The 17,753-nt window shown below is 45.9% G+C and overlaps 1 protein-coding gene across 1 annotated transcript in view; it reads right to left on the minus strand.

The window, feature by feature from the left end:
- Positions 1-16,315, minus strand: part of LOC147526221 (netrin receptor DCC-like) — a 56,229-nt gene extending 39,914 nt beyond the window's left edge. Inside the window, exons 1-2 of the mRNA XM_086630101.1 lie at positions 16,288-16,315; positions 15,700-15,912 (exon numbers count right to left, since the gene is read on the minus strand). Coding sequence (XP_086486227.1) covers positions 15,700-15,912; positions 16,288-16,315 — 241 coding nt within the window. The remainder of the gene's footprint in view (positions 1-15,699; positions 15,913-16,287) is intronic.
- Positions 16,316-17,753: the final 1,438 nt, after the last annotated feature.

Below are 17,753 nucleotides of genomic sequence, written 5' to 3' on the forward strand. Positions count from 1 at the left end.
AAATAATACCTTTCCTGTCCATTTGTGGAATTTATGACAGATCTATAATGCAATAAGCTCAACACTCCATCAAACATTTTCTATTTAACCTGAAAGGGGACTAAGTCAAATCACTTCTATGCCGATGTGTACGATTTGCAAAGAGGAGCAAGTGCAGCCACAGTGGGGATTGTTGGAAATATCTCGGAACGATCCTCACGCCTTTGGAATATGTATTAGGAACCTCAAGTGCTCAATCACAAAGCAGTGATGAAAAGGTGAGATCTCCTATAAAATATCAACAGGAAGGGCTTAATGTGAAGAATTCAGGTTTCCTGGGCTCAAGCCAAAAAAAAAAAGGGGGGGGGGAAGAAGAAAAATGGCAGTTTTAGCTCTGGATGAGGCTGATGTAATGACCCAAAACCAGGAGCAGAATCTTTGAAATATTTATTCATACACTAATGGCAAAATCCCCCCCCCCCCCCAATTGAATAATGATCTCTGCATGTCTTTTTTTTCATGAAGCATACCATAGATTTGAACAGCTAATTATAATGCCACTACGGAGATATACTGAATAGATAAAAATATTAGAGGAGACACCTCCTTATAGCATCAGGTCAATCAAAGCCAAGAAGAAGCTCTGTGCTCATCTATTCTCCAGGTAAGATCCAAAAATTAATTTTAATAAAGCATGAGGACCAGTGTTAGACACCAGCTCCAGGTCTATAATCCAAATATATATATAATCCATCTGGAGCTTCAGCACAGGGTTGGCTGTGGAGCAGGCGGTGGGGCTGGTTGAGGACCAGAGGACAACACCGCCTGGCATTTCCATACAGGCTACTCTTTAAAAAGAGATATAAAATTCATAGGGCTGGAGGGAGGAGAGTCTGCAAACCAGCAGTGAAGGGATTTCAAGGGCAATGTCCACAGAACTTCAGGTTCCTGCTTTTTTAAAGTCCCTGCTGGAAATCTCTGGATCAACCTCTGTTGCTTACTCCCCTTCTGAATTCTGCAGGATTGTTCCATTAGTTAGGTACTGTCCAAAGGGATAAGACATCTCCTTGGCATGCATTGAAAAAACAGGACAGCAAAGCAAAGAGTAGTTTAATTGGTTCAAGTGATGATGAGTCCATTACTTATTGCCCCATTATTTCATTACACAGGACATGTCCAAAATGTCTTTAAGAAAAATGTAATGAAAACTTAATCCATTCTATCTATCAGGGTGAGGGAAGTAACAGTTATTCCAATGTGGGAATTTGCTAAGAGCCTTTTGAACCTGAGATGACCCTAAGTTGGGTATAATTAGCAGATGTGGTCCAGAAAGGAATTGTCTCAGTTGGTTTGCAGAGAGCTTGGTGAAGTCAGAGAGAGTTGAGGTTGTTCAGCCTGGAGAAGAGAAGGCTCCGGGGAGACCTTCCAGCAGCCTTCCAGTACCTAAAGGGGCTACAAGAAAGCTGGAGAGGGAATTTTGACAAGGATATGTAGTGACAGGACAAGGGACAATGGCTTTAAACTGAAAGAGGGGAGATTTAGGTTAGATCTAAAGAAGAACTTCTTGACTGTGAGGGTGGTGAAGCACTGGCACAGTTTGCCCAGAGAAGCTATGGATGCCCCATCCCTGGAGGTATTCAAGGCCAGGTTGGATGAGGCTTTGAGCAACCTGGTGTAGTGGCAGGTGTCCCTGCCCATGGCAGGGGGGTTGGAACTAGGTGATCTAAAGTGAGACAGTCTGCCCCACGCATTCTGACTGCCTCTGTTAAAAAAAAAAAAAAAAAAGGAGGGTAATTGTCATAGGTGATTCCCTTCTGAAGGGAACAGAGGGGCCAATATGTCAACTGGACCCAACCCACAGGGAAGTCTGCTGCCTCCCTGGGGCCCGGATCAGGGATGTCACTAGGAAACTCCCTGGTCTGGTATAGCCCTCTGATTATTATCAGGTACTGGTCATGCAGGTTGGAACTGATGAGGTAACAGAGAGAGGTCCAAAAGCCATCAAAAGGGACTTCAGGGCATTGGGGCGATTGGTTGAAGGATCAGGAGTGCAGGTAGTGTTTTCCTCAATCCCTTTAGTGGCAGGAAAGAATACAGAAAGGAACAGGAAAACACACCTGATTAACAGATGGCTCAGAGGCTGGTGCCACTGACAGAAATTTGGTTTCTTTGATCATGGGGAGGCTTTCACAGCACCAAGTCTGATGGATTTTAGCTGTCTCAAAAGGGGAAAAGGATTCTTGCTCATGAGCTGGCAGGGCTCATTGAGAGGGCTTTAAACTAGATTTGAAGGGGGAGGGGGATATAACTAGGCTCAGTAAACTAGGCGCAGGGAATAAGGCCTCCCACCCCCCTAGGGTGGAATCGGTGTGCTCAGCTGGCTCTCTGAAATGTCTGTACACCAATGCACACAGCATGGGGAAAAAACAGGAGGAGTTAGAAATCTGTGTTCGATCAGAGGGTTATGATCTGGTAGCAATTACTGAGACTTGGTGGGACAGCTCGAATGACTGGAATGTGGTCATGGATGGCTATGTCCTCTTCAGGAAAGACAGGCCAGCAAGGCGAGGTGGTGGAGTTGCTCTTTACGTGAGGGAGCAACTAGGGTGCATTGAGCTCTGTCCAGGGGTGGATCAGGAGCAAGTTGAGAGCTTGTGGGTGCGAATTACAGGACAATCTGGCATGTGTGATACTGTTATTGGTGTCTATTACAGACCACCGGATCAGGATGAGGAGGTTGATGAGGCCTTCTACAGGCAGCTGACAGCGGTCTCGCAAATGCAGGCCCTGGTTGTCATGGGGGACTTCAACTATCCTGATATCTGCTGGAAGGCCTACTCAGCCAGCCACCCACAGTCCAGGAGGTTCCTTCAGTGCATTGATGATAACTTCCTGATGCAAATGGTGGATGAGCCTACTAGGAGAGGAGCGCTGCTGGATCTTATTCTCACTAATAAGGAGGGTCTGGTTGAAGTGCTGAAGGTCAAGGGTAGTCTTGGTTGTAGTGACCATGAAATGGTGGAGTTCAGGATCTCATGTGATAGGAAGAGAATACCTAGCAGAACTAGAACCCTGGACTTGAGGAGGGCCAACTGCGATCTTTTCAAACAATTGCTAGGAGAAATCCTATGGGACAGAGTACTGGAAGGTAAAAGGGCCCAAGATAGTTGGCTAGCCTTCAAGGACCTCTTCTTCCGAGCTCAAGACCGGTGCATCCCAACAGGTAGGAAGTCAAGAAAGGGTACCAAGAGACCTGCATGGTTAAATGGGGAACTGTTGGGCAAACTCAAGTGGAAAAAGAGAGTGTACAGATCATGGAAGGAGGGGCAGGCTACTTGGCAGGAATATAGGTCTGCTGTCAGAGGATGTGGGGAGGCAACTAGGAAAGCTAAGACCTCCTTGGAATTAAACCTTGCAAGAAAGGTCAAGGACAACAGAAAGGGCTTCTTCAAATACATTGCAGATAAAACTAACACTAGAGGCAATGTAGGCCCACTGGTGAATGAGGAGGGTGCCCTGGTGACAGAGGATAAGAAGAAGGCAGAGTTACTGAATGCCTTCTTTGCCTCAGTCTATACTGCTGGAGGCTATCCTGATGAGCCCCGGAACCCTGAGGAAGTCAGGATAGAGGAGGAGTCTACCCTGGTTGATGAGGACTTGGTTAGGGACCAGTTAAGCAACCTGGCCATCCATAAATCCATGGGTCCTGATGGGATGCACCCACGGGTGCTGAGGGAGCTGGTGGATGTCATTGCCAGGCCACTTGCCATCATCTTGGCTAATTCATGGGGAATGGGAGAGGTGCCTGAGGACTGGAGGAAAGCAAATGTCACTCCGGTCTTCAAAAAGGGCAAGAAGGAAGACCCAGGTAACTATAGACCGGTCAGCCTCACCTCCATCCCTGGAAAGATAATGGAACAACTTCTCCTTGGTGCTGTCTCTGGACATATCAAGGATAAGAGGGTCATTAGGGGCAGTCAACATGGCTTCACTAAGGGGAAGTCGTGCTTGATAAACCTGATAGTCTTTTATGAGGACATCACCGAGTGGGTGGATGATGGTAGAGCAGTGGATGTGGTCTATCTTGACTTCAGTAAAGCATTTGACACAGTCTCCCACGGCATCCTCACAGCTAAACTGAGGAAGTGTGGTCTGGATGATCGGGTAGTGAGGTGCATTGTGAACTGGCTGAAGGATAGAAGCCAGAGAGTAGTGGTCAATGGGACAGAGTCCAGTTGGAGGCCTGTATCCAGTGGAGTCCCTCAAGGGTCGGTACAGGGATGTGGAGGAGTTCCTTTCCAAGACTGGCCATAATATTCTCTCGGGTATGGACAATCCCTGTTTGGGCCCCAGAGCACAAGGTTACCAACTAGATTACTTTTGTCCTCCAAGTTATCTCAATGGCCTTAAAAGGAAATGTAGACTGATAGCCTGCCAAGATGCACGCCTCCTGGATGCCTCTCCGATGACCGCAATGAGGAGACTAAAGGGATGAGCTTATTACCTGTGGTCTGCTAGCGCTGCCCTATCACTATAGCCCACGAGAGTGTGTTTACGCTAAGCAAGCCAATTGTAGAATGTAGTCGTGTCACGCCACATTCCGCTATATAACCTGTGTGTTGTTTTGTAATAAACGGAGCATGATTTTCTAACCATATTGGTGTATGGTCATGACTCTGGGCCGTCCACAGAAGGGTTCTGCAACAAGTGGCGCATGAGCAGGGACCCTGAACTCGCTTAAATGCGGATAAACTCGCTTAAATGTGGAAAACCTCGCTTAAATGCGGAAAAACCTCGCTTAAATGCGGAAAACCTCGCTTAAATGCGGAAAACCTCGCTTAAATGCAGACAAACTCGCTTAAATGCGGACAAACTCGCTTAAATGCGGAAGTCTCCATAGCATCATGAATACGGTATTGGGAGCCTGTGGACGTGCAGCAGGGAAGGGCACGGGACGAAGAGAATCGCCGGAGCCTGGTAGTTTTGCAGCGGCCGAGCGAACCCCTGCAAGGTAAGACCGTGATCGAAACGGATGCGGCAATCAAGTTGTTAACCAGTATACTCTCTAAGAGAGGAGAAACGGTTAACCCTAAGGAGATAGAAAGCCTCATTAAGTGGGTGAAAACAAATGGACATTGTAAAACCTCTCCGCTACTCTTTAATGTTGACGAATGGCGTGAAGTGGGAGAACATCTCTGGGAGACCACCTTAGCGGGAGGAAAAGAGGAAAAAACAGCAAAAGAAGTGGGACGGATGTGGCGTGTCGTAATTAACACCTTGCGGGACATGAAAGCTGAGTGAAAAGTTGCTGCTGCGGCCATAGAAGCCCTGCAGCCGGATAACACCTCTGGCGAGCTGCACGAGCCGCCGCCCTCCCGTATTGCGCAGTTCTTTGGGGTCGGACATTTACGCCCAACAAAAGGCATGCGAGCTCCCACCTGTTCTACTATCACTGAGGTGTGGAAACAAGCCGAGGGGCTGGGAGAAACTGTGTCAGAACAAAAAACTGAGTCTAAAGAGCCTACGGGGCCCCCAGCCTGCTCAAGGACAACAGAGGAAGTGCCCACCGCCCCTCCAGCGCCAACTGGGCACAAAGCGGAAGTGCCAGCCCAAGGGAACTCGGGGGGGTGGTGACTGTACGGCTTCGTCATCGCTGTTGTCCGGCCAAGGAAGAGCCTCCTGTCACCCAAAACTTAACCCTGCTTTGCCCTCCTCTGGCGTGTCGGTTCTTTTGCAGCTGATGGTCCTCGGCGGGAGGGGTCGGCAGCGGTTACGGAGCACGAGCGGCCGAAGCCGCGACAACGACAACAACAACAGCAACAGCAACAACAAGCGGGGCGGCCGGCACCGGGCGGATGGGTCGTTGTCCCCGCCCGGCTGAGGCGAGGCAGGGTTGACCCCCCGCCGCCGCTACCCCCGCGCCACCACCACCCCCCGCAGGCCGAGCCTGGAGAGCGGCCGCATCGCCGCTGCCCGTGGCCCGGGTTTTACCAAGAGACAGCACATCTTAACTTAGATCGTCTCGATCGACATCGCGGCAAATAACTAATCCTCCTGTGTTCCAGCAATTTGAACAGTTAATATCAGTGTTGCAAAACCGTAAACATGCATATTCCATGGTACATCTGCGAGCGCACACCACGCTTCCAAGGCCTATAGCAGAAGGGAACAGATGAGCTGAGCCTCTCACGAGTGCAGCTCTGGTACCAAACTCGTTAATGCAGGCAAAATCTTGCATGACTGCTACCATCAGAACACTGACGCTATTAGGTGACAATTTGGTTTAACACGACAACAAGCCCGCTCAATCGTACAATTGTGTACTAGCTGTTAAAATATGATTATGCCACCAGTGAATGGTGTTAATCCTCGTGGTTTACGCTCGCAGGAACTTTGGCATACACTTCTTATCAAACATACGTATTTTTGTCATCATAAGGTATTGAGCATGTTACTGGTATTCCTTACAATCTTGCTGGGCAACCGATCATAGGATACTCAAATGGCACTTTGAAGAATATGCTTTTAAAACAAAAAGGGGGCATGACAGGGAAATGTCCCAATGAAACAATAGATAAAGTGTTATAGGTGTTAAATTTCTTAAATCGAGAGCTAAACATTTTGGGATGAATAAAATGTCACACATGTCAAAATCAGGCACAGGCAGGGTTACAGCAAGTGGTTTTCCAACAACTGACTGAATTGGTTATGAGAGCATTAAGACGTGTCCCTGATTTTTGGGACAGGGGAGGTTTCCTTTGCTTCCACTCGGCAGGGAGCACAGGAACCTTATGAACATTTCCTTGATCGGCTGCAAACAGCAGTTCAGAGACAAACAGAAAATCCACCTGCTGCAGATGTCTTGCTATTCCAGTTAGTAATTGAAGATATCCTCTTAAGCACGTGCCAAGCCCATGTATACAGCAGTGTTGGTGACAATATTGGGGCAGCTGTAGCTATTGGCAGTGTTATAACAGGATGTTTTAAATGGCTGAAAAATCCTGAAGCGGAAGGTGACCACCTAAAGAGTGCTTCCCAGCATCTATGCTCTCCATCCTTTTCTACCTTTTTACAATTTCGTTTTATTTCGTTTTGCATCATGATGAACTGTCACCAGAGTTCTCTGCTCTGTAGTGACAGAGCATTCTGTGTATCACTCTGGTGGTTAGCAGCATCATGAGGCATTTCGCAGGTTTACGTTTTTTGCATTTCACAGAGATCTTAAGCTAAGACAATCACTTATCTTGAATAGCACACCCTACTCCTCGCAACCTATTTGCACATCCATTGTCCCATATTGACATGAATCAAATGAATACTTTTTGCACAGGCGAGCTCTTGATCCTATGAGAAATCGGGCAAAAACAATTGCAGATTTAATAAAGGGTGTCAGAATGAGGGCTCAAAAATTAGGCGATGAACAGCTCAAATTAGGACATATAATTCCCTCCACTGCCCTATGGATTACTCCAATATTTGTTAACCCAAAGAAATCAGGAAAATGGAGATTTACGTTAAAAGTTTTAAGAGCTATTAATGCAATCATTTCACCAGTGGGTGCATTACAACCGGGTGTATCAAATGCTACTATGATTCCAGAATGTTAGCATTTGATGGTGATTGATTTAAAAGACTGGGTTTTTTTTTTTTTACTTTTTTACTTTTTTATTTATTTACACCCTAACGATTGTCCTAGATTTGCCTTTTCAGTTCCAGTGCTTAACAATGAACAACCCACGCAACAATATCATTGGATTGTACTGCCTCAAGGAATGATGATTAGTCCTACAGTTTGTCAATTGGTGGTTGATGATACTTCCCATCAGGTCAGACAGCAGATCAAGCTCAGCAGATTGTAAACGCCTGCCCTGACCGTCAGCGTATTGTGCCTTCAAATACTCCAGCAGGAGTAAATCCAAAAGGTTTATGTGTCAATGAATTATAGCAGACTGATATTACTTATATTCAATCGTTTCTTTGATCTAAATATGTCCATGTAACTGTTGATATGTTTTCTGCCTTTGTTGTTGCTACTGCTCACACTGAAGAAAACCATGCGAGTACCAAAGAAAATCGGGACAGACAGTGATCCAGTATGGTGCCTTTTTACAGGATTGGGGAGTGACTCACACTACCGGTATCCCTCATTTGCCTACGGGACAAGCTGTTATTGAACGAACTCATTTAATGTTAAAACAAATGCTTGATAAAAAAAAAAGGGGGAGTCTTCCGCATATTTCCCCGCAAGAATCCTTGGACAAAGCCACATATGTTTTAAATCTTCTTAATTTGTCTGCTTCTAGGCAACATACTACGGCTGTGGATCACAATTTTAAACCCAGTGCCATTTTTGCAGAAAAATCAACAGCATGTTATAAGAAACTGGACTCAACTCATGGGATGGCCCTGTGCCTCTGCTTGCATGGGGAAGAGGGTATGCTCGTGTTCTCTTTCCCACAGGTCCATACTGGTTACCAGCAAGAAACGTAAAGCCAACCAGGACTTTTGAAACTACAAATAGAGAAAGGGAGATCCAAGAATTAGCAGAGCAAGCAGAGATCACAGAAACACCAAATGAGGAGAATGTTTCAAATGGACAGACTCGTAATAGGAGATTTCATGTTAATATATCAACTGTTCTTATGTTTCTCATTGTTAGGTATATTATGTGTGTGAAAGTTGCTTGTATATATGCTTTGTGTGTTTTCTCCGATCGGAAGGTGTATGGATACCACCCGTAGCTACTGGAAGGAAAAGAATTAACTGGTACCAAATTAATGACAAAGAATTACTAACTGGACTTAGTTGTGAGCACGTAACTTTGAAAAAGGAAGTTAGGAGGATTGTTACTGAACAACATGTTGCAATTCACAAAAACTGCTGTTAGCCGGCAGAGCACATACTGGGCAGCCTTGTTGCACGCACTGGCCACGCGTGTAGCAACGCTGTGTAAGTACCTTTGTCATAGACTCTGTTGAGGGTGCAAAAGGGATGGCTCAGAGTGGAGCTGAAGGAGGCTGCAGAGCACACTTTGTGGATAAACAGGGGACGCCCTGAAGGTGCTGTGCCTGCCTCCCTTCTCCATGATGACCCTGTTGATTGACACCCTCCTGCTCAGCGGAATCTTGGGCATAGTCGAGATGGTAAGACTCCCAGAAAGGGAAACAATATGCTAGTAACTGCTTCTGCAAGGCTGTACCAAAACAAAACGCTAGTTAACTGCTTCTGTAGGGCTATAGTAGAGCTTAGGGTATTCCTTCGCATATAAGGGGAGATCTAGGTACTATAGGGACTTTAGGAATGTATTTACCTCATACCACCATGATCCTAAGTCATAGACACACCAGGAATAGGCAAAGCACGCATGCTTATGATAGCTAGTGCAATTCCAGAGCAGACTTTGGGAAACCAGCTAAAATCATTGCAGCTTCAATATTTGCACCGGGAGTTGAAGTGGCACAGACGTTAAATACACTGAATAAGTTGGGTCACTTGGACTAACAAAACCAACGTCTCACAATTCTGTTTATCTATGCAAAGTGCCTCTGACCCATTTCGCTCGTGCCTTATTGTTGTGCCAATACTTTGGCCAAATAATAGCACTAACATAACAGAGTTTCAAAGATTTGTCGATACCTCTGCCCTCTCATACCAACAACCCAGTGGCATGAGACAGATCTGCAGTGGGTGGGATTGGCCTTTTGATGTAGGATCGGAAGTCCAAGCCACCTTGATTAGAGCACTCAATGTGACCATTCCCCACAGGACTGCAAGAACTTGATCTCGTAGGTAGCCTCTTACCAGGAACATGGAAAAATGTTTCTGGTTTATGGAACCAGTCGATGAGTCACGACGCCATATGTAAAACCATTCGCCCTCCTATGCCATTTGTAAATGGCTCCGGAGTGGTTTGGTTCCAAACGCTGAAACAAGCCTATCAGGCTAAATTAGGACGCAGCTTTTTCTTCCAAGACAAACCGCGTTTCAATGTGTCCGGCACATCGATGTGGGGAGATGTAAAAACTGGAGCACTCATTGGGAAAGTATTTACACATGATACGCTCCTGCCCCCGGAATTTTTCTGATCTGTGAAGATCGTGCCTGGACCGGAATTCCACAAGGAGCTATCGGTGGTCCTGGCTATTTGGGTCGCCTAACTCTCTTTGCCCCTAGCATTCATGATTTTCTAGCTGAACGAACAACCCGAACAAGTCGGGGTAAGAGGAGCCTAAAAGAATTTGACGGCACTTGTAATGACAACGTGCAGCTGCTGAATCCAGCTGAAATAGCAGCACTATCTGTCTTCCTTCTAGGAGCCTCTGACGGCAATGCTAATGGTCAGTTGGCTAAGCTTGCTTGTTGGGCATTGAAACAATTTAATCTTATCTCTAATATTCTCACTTCTCTATTGCTTGATGTAGATGATATCCAGCATGCTGTATTGCAAAATTGCGCTGCTATTGATTTTTTATTGTTAGCTCAAGGCCATGGTTGTACTGACTTTGGAGGCATGTGCTGTATGGACCTATCTGATCACTCTCAAAGCATTCATAAGCAACTTGCAAATTTCCAAAGTAACATGCATCATATCACGACACAAGACAACCGGTTCTCAAACTGGTTCGGTAGTTGGAACATACCAGGTTGGATAAAAGGATTAATCATACAAGGCATAACGATCTTAGTTGCATTGCTGTTTATGATTCTCTTAGCAGGGTGTTTCCTGAAGTGTGCCTCTCGGGTCCTCCTTAAAGCAGTGCCAGGGCTATGGATTGTCCAAAAACAAAAAGGGGGAAATGTGGAGGAGTTCCTTTCCGAGACTGGCCATAATATTCTCTCGGGTATGGACAATCCCTGTTTGGGCCCCAGAGCACAAGGTTACCAACTAGATTACTTTTGTCCTCCAAGTTATCTCAATGGCCTTAAAAGGAAATGTAGACTGATAGCCTGCCAAGATGCACACCTCCTGGATGCCTCTCCGATGACCGCAATGAGGAGACTAAAGGGATGAGCTTATTACCTGTGGTCTGCTAGCGCTGCCCTATCACTATAGCCCACGAGAGTGTGTTTACGCTAAGCAAGCTAATTGTGGAATATAGTCGTGTCACGCCACATTCCGCTATATAACCTGTGTGTTGTTTTGTAATAAACGGAGCATGATTTTCTAACCATATTGGTGTATGGTCATGACTCTGGGCCGTCCACAGAAGGGCTCTGCAACACAGGGACCAGTATTGTTCAACATATTCATCAATGACTTGGATGAGGGAATAGAGTGCATGGTCAGCAAGTTTGCTGATGACACTAAACTGGGAGGAGTGGCTGACACACCTGAAGGCTGTGCTGCCATTCAGAGAGACCTGGACAGACTGGAGAGTTGAGCAGGGAGAAATTTAATGAAATACAACAAGGACAAGTGTAGAGTCTTGCATTTGGGTAAGAACAACCCCATGTACCAGTACAAGTTGGGGACTGAACTGTTGGGGAACAGCACAGGGGAAAGGGACCTGGGGGTCCTGGTGGACAGCAGGATGACCATGAGCCAGCAATGTGCCCTTGTGGCTAAGAAGGCCAATGGCATCCTGGGGTGTATTAGAAGGAGTGTGGTTAGTAGGTCAAGAGAGGTTCTCCTCCCCCTCTACTCTGCCCTGGTGAGGCCGCATCTGGAATATTGTGTCCAGTTCTGGGCCCCTCAGTTCAAGAAGGACAAGGAACTGCTTGAGAGAGTCCAGCGCAGGGCCACAAAGATGATGAAGGGAGTGGAGCATCTCCCTTATGAGGAAAGGCTGAGGGAGCTGGGTCTCTTTAGCTTGGAGAAGAGGAGACTGAGGGAGGAACCTCATTAACCTTTATAAATATGTAAAGGGTGACTGTCATGAGGATGGAGCCAGGCTCTTCTCACTGGCATCCAATGATAGGACAAGGGGAAATGGATATAAGCTGGAACATAGGAGGTTCCACTTAAACATGAAGAACTTCTTCATAGTAAGGGTAAGCGAACACTGGAACAGGCTTCCCAGAGAGGTTGTGGAGTCTCCTTCTCTGGAGATGTTCAAAACCCACCTGGACACATTCTTGTGTGATCTAATCTAGGTGGTCCTGCTCAGGCAGGGGGATTGGACTAGATGATCCTTTGAGGTCCCTCCCCATCCCTAACATTCTGTGATCTTGAAGGTCCCTTCCAACCCCAACCATTCTATGATCCTATGACTAGGGAGGAGTGACTGTGCAAGGATGTGTCAGTCCTCTAAGAGGTTTGTTCAAATAGAGAAATACATCACAAGCTTTGTAAAGTCATGGATGTCTTCAAAACTGTCATTTCATGGGTATCTAAGTATGGATGAGATTATAGAATCATAGAATGGTTTGGGTTGGAAGGGACCTCACAGATCATCTAGTTCCAACCCTCCTGCCATGGACAGGGACACCCTCCTCTACACCAGGTTGCTCAAAGCCTCCTCCATGGGTAGTACCAAATACTCTGAATTGCTGGTGGAACAAAGCACTCTTTCTCAACATCTCTTTTGCAACGCTTTCTCTCTCCGCTCCCATTTTAAGTGAAAAGAAGGGAGACTTAGATTCCAAAAGAGTGGGATTCCAGAGCTGGTACTGAACGAGCAATCTAGTTGAGCAACCTGGTGTAGTGGAGGGTGTCCCTGCCTGTTGCTCACCAGCCTGGGCTGCGGCTCCAAGCATGCCATTGCATCTTCCACAGCCAGGAGGAAATGGTCCACCTTTTATAGGCAAGGTAAAGGCTTTACAGTGAGCAGAGACCCAGTCCATTCATTCCAACTCCAGCATGCTTCCCTCCCGTGAATATCACATCAGGGCTTGCAGCTTTACCTTCTTTACCAAAGGACTCTCACTGCAGCCCTGGCTCCAGCTACTCTGGCTCCAGCAAGGGAGTCACAGTCCTCAGAGTCTCTCAGACATATCACACCAGGGTCACCAGATGTTGCTCACAAGCCCAGGCTACAGCTCCAAGAATGCCATTGCATCTTCCACAACCAGGAGGAAATGGCCTGCCTTTTGTAGGCAGGGTCTCAATCTTGGTTAATTAGTTAATTACATTCAGTTTCAATTCAAGCCAGCTGGGTAATAATAATTGGATGCCACACCTGCCCATGACGGGGGGGTGGGGGGGTGGGGGGGGGGGGGGGGGGGTGGGGTGGGGTGGGGTGGGGTGGGCGGGGGGGGTGTTGGAACTGGATGATCTTTGAGGTCCCTTCCAACCCAAACCTTTCTATGATTCTATGATTCTAGTTTTGAGGGATCACATGCAAGACCAGGATCAGTTCTGCATGCCCCGATGCCCTGAGGCACAACTAGAAGTTAACAAAGGAAATCCTTCTGCAAGAAATCGGTAAAGGAGACAACATCAGTCTGGCTAATGACTCTGAGGACAAGTACATCAAGGAAAGCAAGAGAAATCCCACGTAGAGAGAAATAAATTGCCCACAACATCCCAAAATAGCCAGAGGCAGGTCAGAAATGAAGTTATACACAATTCTAAAAAGTAAAACTTGTGCTTGCAGTAAAACAGTGGATACAAGAGTTTGAATGCCATATATAACCCCGCAACGTCTTGTTGTCTACGTGACAGAGTCCAGAAAATCAGATTTTTTTTCATTGCTTTAGCATTTTCTCGATTTATTTCCATTGCTTTCTGGCAGATTATTGCCAGAAACTCTCAGTTCTTAGTTTTGCCCCATAAGAAATTTCTACACGTTGTTTGAAGGAAACACCGCGTCCGCTTACGTCAGCTTACTCACTCAAAAAAAGGCAATTTGATTTTTCGGGATGACAGGATTCTTTATGAAGACAAGTAACACGTCCCGACTTCCTCTCTCATTACCTCATCCCCCAATTTTTAATGGTTAAAATTTAAACTCTGATTGACTTAGTGAACGAATCGGCCATTCGAGGTAACCAGGCTTACTCACTAGAGTAAGACAAGTAGAATTGGATGCTCATAAAGTAAAATGCAGGAGTACAGAAAAACAAATGGCCTCTGTTATATCTAACAACTCATTCCGCAGAGCTATTTGGCAAAAAGCAGTTCTCCAACGAATAAAGATTTATCTAATTCTGTCTGCTGTCAGAAAGTGGATTACTTGCTGATGGATAGCAGGTGCTTCCAGTAAAAATACGGAGATGTTTTGGTCACCTGCTTGTTGCAACCATCGACCTAACATATTCTGTATGGCGCGAAAGCTCCGCTGGGAAAACAGTATCAGACTAGGAAAAGAGTAAAGCTGAAATCTCAAAGGTTGTCTGAGCCAAACTGGAGATTATCCAACCTAAAGGAGTAGGGTAAGGAGTTCAAATGAGATGTTTTAATGTTTTTCCCCTCTTTAATAGCTCTAGTAGGGTTATGGAGGCAAATAGCATTATTCAAGGTATACCGGTTCATTGTGAAAAACAATTCTAGCACTGGGTCTACTTTACGAACGAAGCAGATACCAGATATATCACCCAAACATTCTCATCTGATCCAAGGAGGAATTTTCAAAACGGCTCTCTAGAAACGGTGCTACTCTGGAAACAAACCCAGAAACAAGCTGGAGATGCACCGTTCCCTCTTGCTCTTCCAAGTCCCCCACACATGAACGAGACTTTCACTACAGTCATTTAAAGTAACCCTGAAACCAGCCCACAGCTTCATTCAACAGTAGCGCTATTCTAAAGTCTTATTTTCATTTATTTTTAAAATAGATAATAATTCTCTTTCTGTTCCTTGCACACCTGATATTTAATTTTTAAGGAGTCTGCACACTGGAGTGGATTGCAGTCAAGTTTTTTTTTTTTTCCAGCACACATAAATAGTCCTTTCATTATAGAAAACACAAGCCTTGAAACAAGAGTCAAGCATTTAGCACCGGTTCAAGTTGCTGTAGCATTAACAGGAGACTGGAAACAAGACCAAGTGATTCATTTGGCAGCTCATTTAATCCATTTTTATCACTAACTTGGTAACTCTTGATTTTAAGTTCTTGCCTTGTCCTGAATTTTTTATTCCAGATTGTCAGAATGAAATACTGGATTATTATCATAGAATCATGGAATGGTTTGGGTTGGAAGGGACTTTCAAGATCATCTAGTTCCAACCATGCCCTGCCATGGGCAGGGACAACCTCCACTAGACCAGGTTGCTCAAAGCCTCATCCAACCTGGCCTGGAACATCTCCAGGGATGGGGCATCCACAACTTCTCTGGGCAACCTGGTCCACTGTCTGAACACCCTCAGAGTCAAGAAGTTCTTTAGATCTAATCTAAATCTCCCCTCTTTCAGCTTAAAGCCATTACCCCCTGTCCTATCATTACACGCTCTTGTCCAAAGTCCCTCTCCAGCTTTCTTGTAGCCCCTTTTAGGTACTGGAAGGCTGCTAGAAGGTCTCCCTGGAGCCTTCTCTTCTCCAGGCTCAACAATCCCAACTTTCTCAGCCTGTCCTCAGAGGAGAGATGCCTCAGCCCTCTCATCAACTTCGTGGTTCTCCTCTGGACCTGCTCCAACAGCTCCATGTCCTTCTTCTATTAGGGACCCCAGAGCTGAAACTCGTCAAACTGTATATATCTGCTTTCCATCCTGCCAGCACTTACAGACATTTCTTCAAGGTACGGGACAGTCTTGCGCTCTCTATTTTTCCCTGAATTGAAAGTCAGTGGTTCGGATGAGTGGTACTGGAGACTCTTCCAACCCCTCCATCCCATCACTCTTACCTGTTTGAGACAGAAGTGTTGTGTAAGGGACTTTCGTTTCTATTGAACTCATGGGCGGAGGTAGCAAGGGGTTGGCAAAGCTACGGAGAGGGTGCGTAGGGCGGACGCAGGCGGTGGGGATGATTCTGCTCGGGGCATCCTCGTTGTTGGAGTGCTCAGGTTGCGTCTGTGGTAGCAAAGGTGGCTGCTGCGGTGCTGGTCCTTCGTTAACAGCTGCGAGAGAAGAGGCCAAAAAAAAAAAGAAGAAAAAGGCAAAGGACTGTTATTGATGTGCTTTTTATATCCCATTTCCTACTTTTATGGTCATTTTCAACAGAAGGGACAGCATTATCCTCCACCCTCCAAGAAGGTGCAGGCAATGAGTAAACAGTTCCATCAAACGTTATTGGCAGATAAATTAAAACCCAGATGTTCCTCAGAGTGGCTGTGTGCCATTCGAAGCTTGAAACATCTTCCTTTAAAAAAACCCTAAAAACCAAGTCTGATATTTTTATCTCCTTTTTTTTTTGCCTTTGCCCTCTATGTGCTGTTAAATATTAAAAATCAATAAACACATAAATCCATCAGGTGGAGATCGAAACAAGCTACGGCTACGGAAACTCATTATGTTCAGCATGACGGCACCGTTCCAGTCATAGAGGAGAAAAGCTGGGGACAAAGAAAGGACTTAATTAATTTCCATAGAACCAATCACCGATATTGTTTTTCCTTGAGGCAGCTGTAACACTGAGTGTGGCAAAGCAGGAGGTTGCTGTTTTATTAGCCTCTATTCAAAGTAATTTCTTTGGAGATTTAAATATTCCATGTCAACCTTCTGATCTAAAAGACGGACTCCCTACATTCTGCGGTGTTTCTTAAAAAAAGGTTTCAACATCAACAGTCCATCCACCAATCATGGACTCTCCACGCCAGAAAAGAGAAGCGAACAGCTGAAGTATTAACGGAAACAAAGGTTGAGACAAAGAGGAAAGTCCTTTATTTCTACAGCCCTCTAGAAACCCATGTCCTACCCAAACTACAAATGACAATATGATTATGGCTGTACAGGAATTTTCAGGAGGTGGATGGTCCACAGTGTTGTCTAAACATCACCAGTACCGTGAAGGTAGAAAAAAGTGATTTATGAGTTATGAGTTGAGTTCTCTCGAAACCTATTAAATGCAAAACCTTCTAATTGTGTAGCCTAAAATGAGAGTTGTCTTCTCTGGAGTGTGGCCAAGGAAGGAGATGTTGTGTAGGAGGAAGGACAGAAGACAATAGGAGGTGGGATGCACGCTCGCATGTCCTGATGGCGTTGCCCAGATTTACAGCACTGCTCTTTCCCTAATACCGACTGTCGGTCATGAGAAGAAACTCACCTGCTGCTGCTTATACCAGGAGGCAACACTGTACAGCACTGTGCAGACTTTAAGAAGTGTAAGAAAATAATTAATTTGAGCGTGTTGGTGTTGTCCAGTGTCTCCACAGCATCTATGCCAGCCACGATGGCTCACAGCCCGACAGCTAATCATAGAATCATAGAATCATAGAATTTCTAGGTTGGAAAAGACCTTAGAGATCATCCAGTCCAACCGTCCCTAATCCCCCATTAAACCATGTCCCTAAGCAGTTCATCCACCCTTTATTCTTAAACACATCCAGGGATGGGGACTCAACCACCTCCCTGGGCAGCCTATTCCAGTGGCTGACAACCCTTTCAGAGAAGAAATTCTTTCTAACATCCAACCTGAATCTCCCCTGACTAAGCTTATACCCATTTCCTCTTGTCCTATCACCCACAACTAATGTAAAGAGCCCTTCCCCCACTTCCCCACCATCCCTTCTCAAGTATTTGTAGGCCGTAATCAGGTCTCCCCTCAGCCTCCTCTTCTCTAGGCTAAACAGCCCCAATTCCCTCAGCCGCTCCTCATAAGTTTTATTTTCCAGCCCCTTGACCAGTTTAGTCGCCCTTCTTTGGACCCGCTCCAGGAACTCAATATCTCTCTTAAAGCGAGAGGCCCAAAACTAGACACAATATTCCAGGTGCGGCCTCACCAGTGCCGAGTACTGGGGCA

This window comes from Tauraco erythrolophus, chromosome W (assembly GCF_009769465.1).
Source record: "Tauraco erythrolophus isolate bTauEry1 chromosome W, bTauEry1.pri, whole genome shotgun sequence".
NCBI lineage: Eukaryota > Metazoa > Chordata > Aves > Musophagiformes > Musophagidae > Tauraco > Tauraco erythrolophus.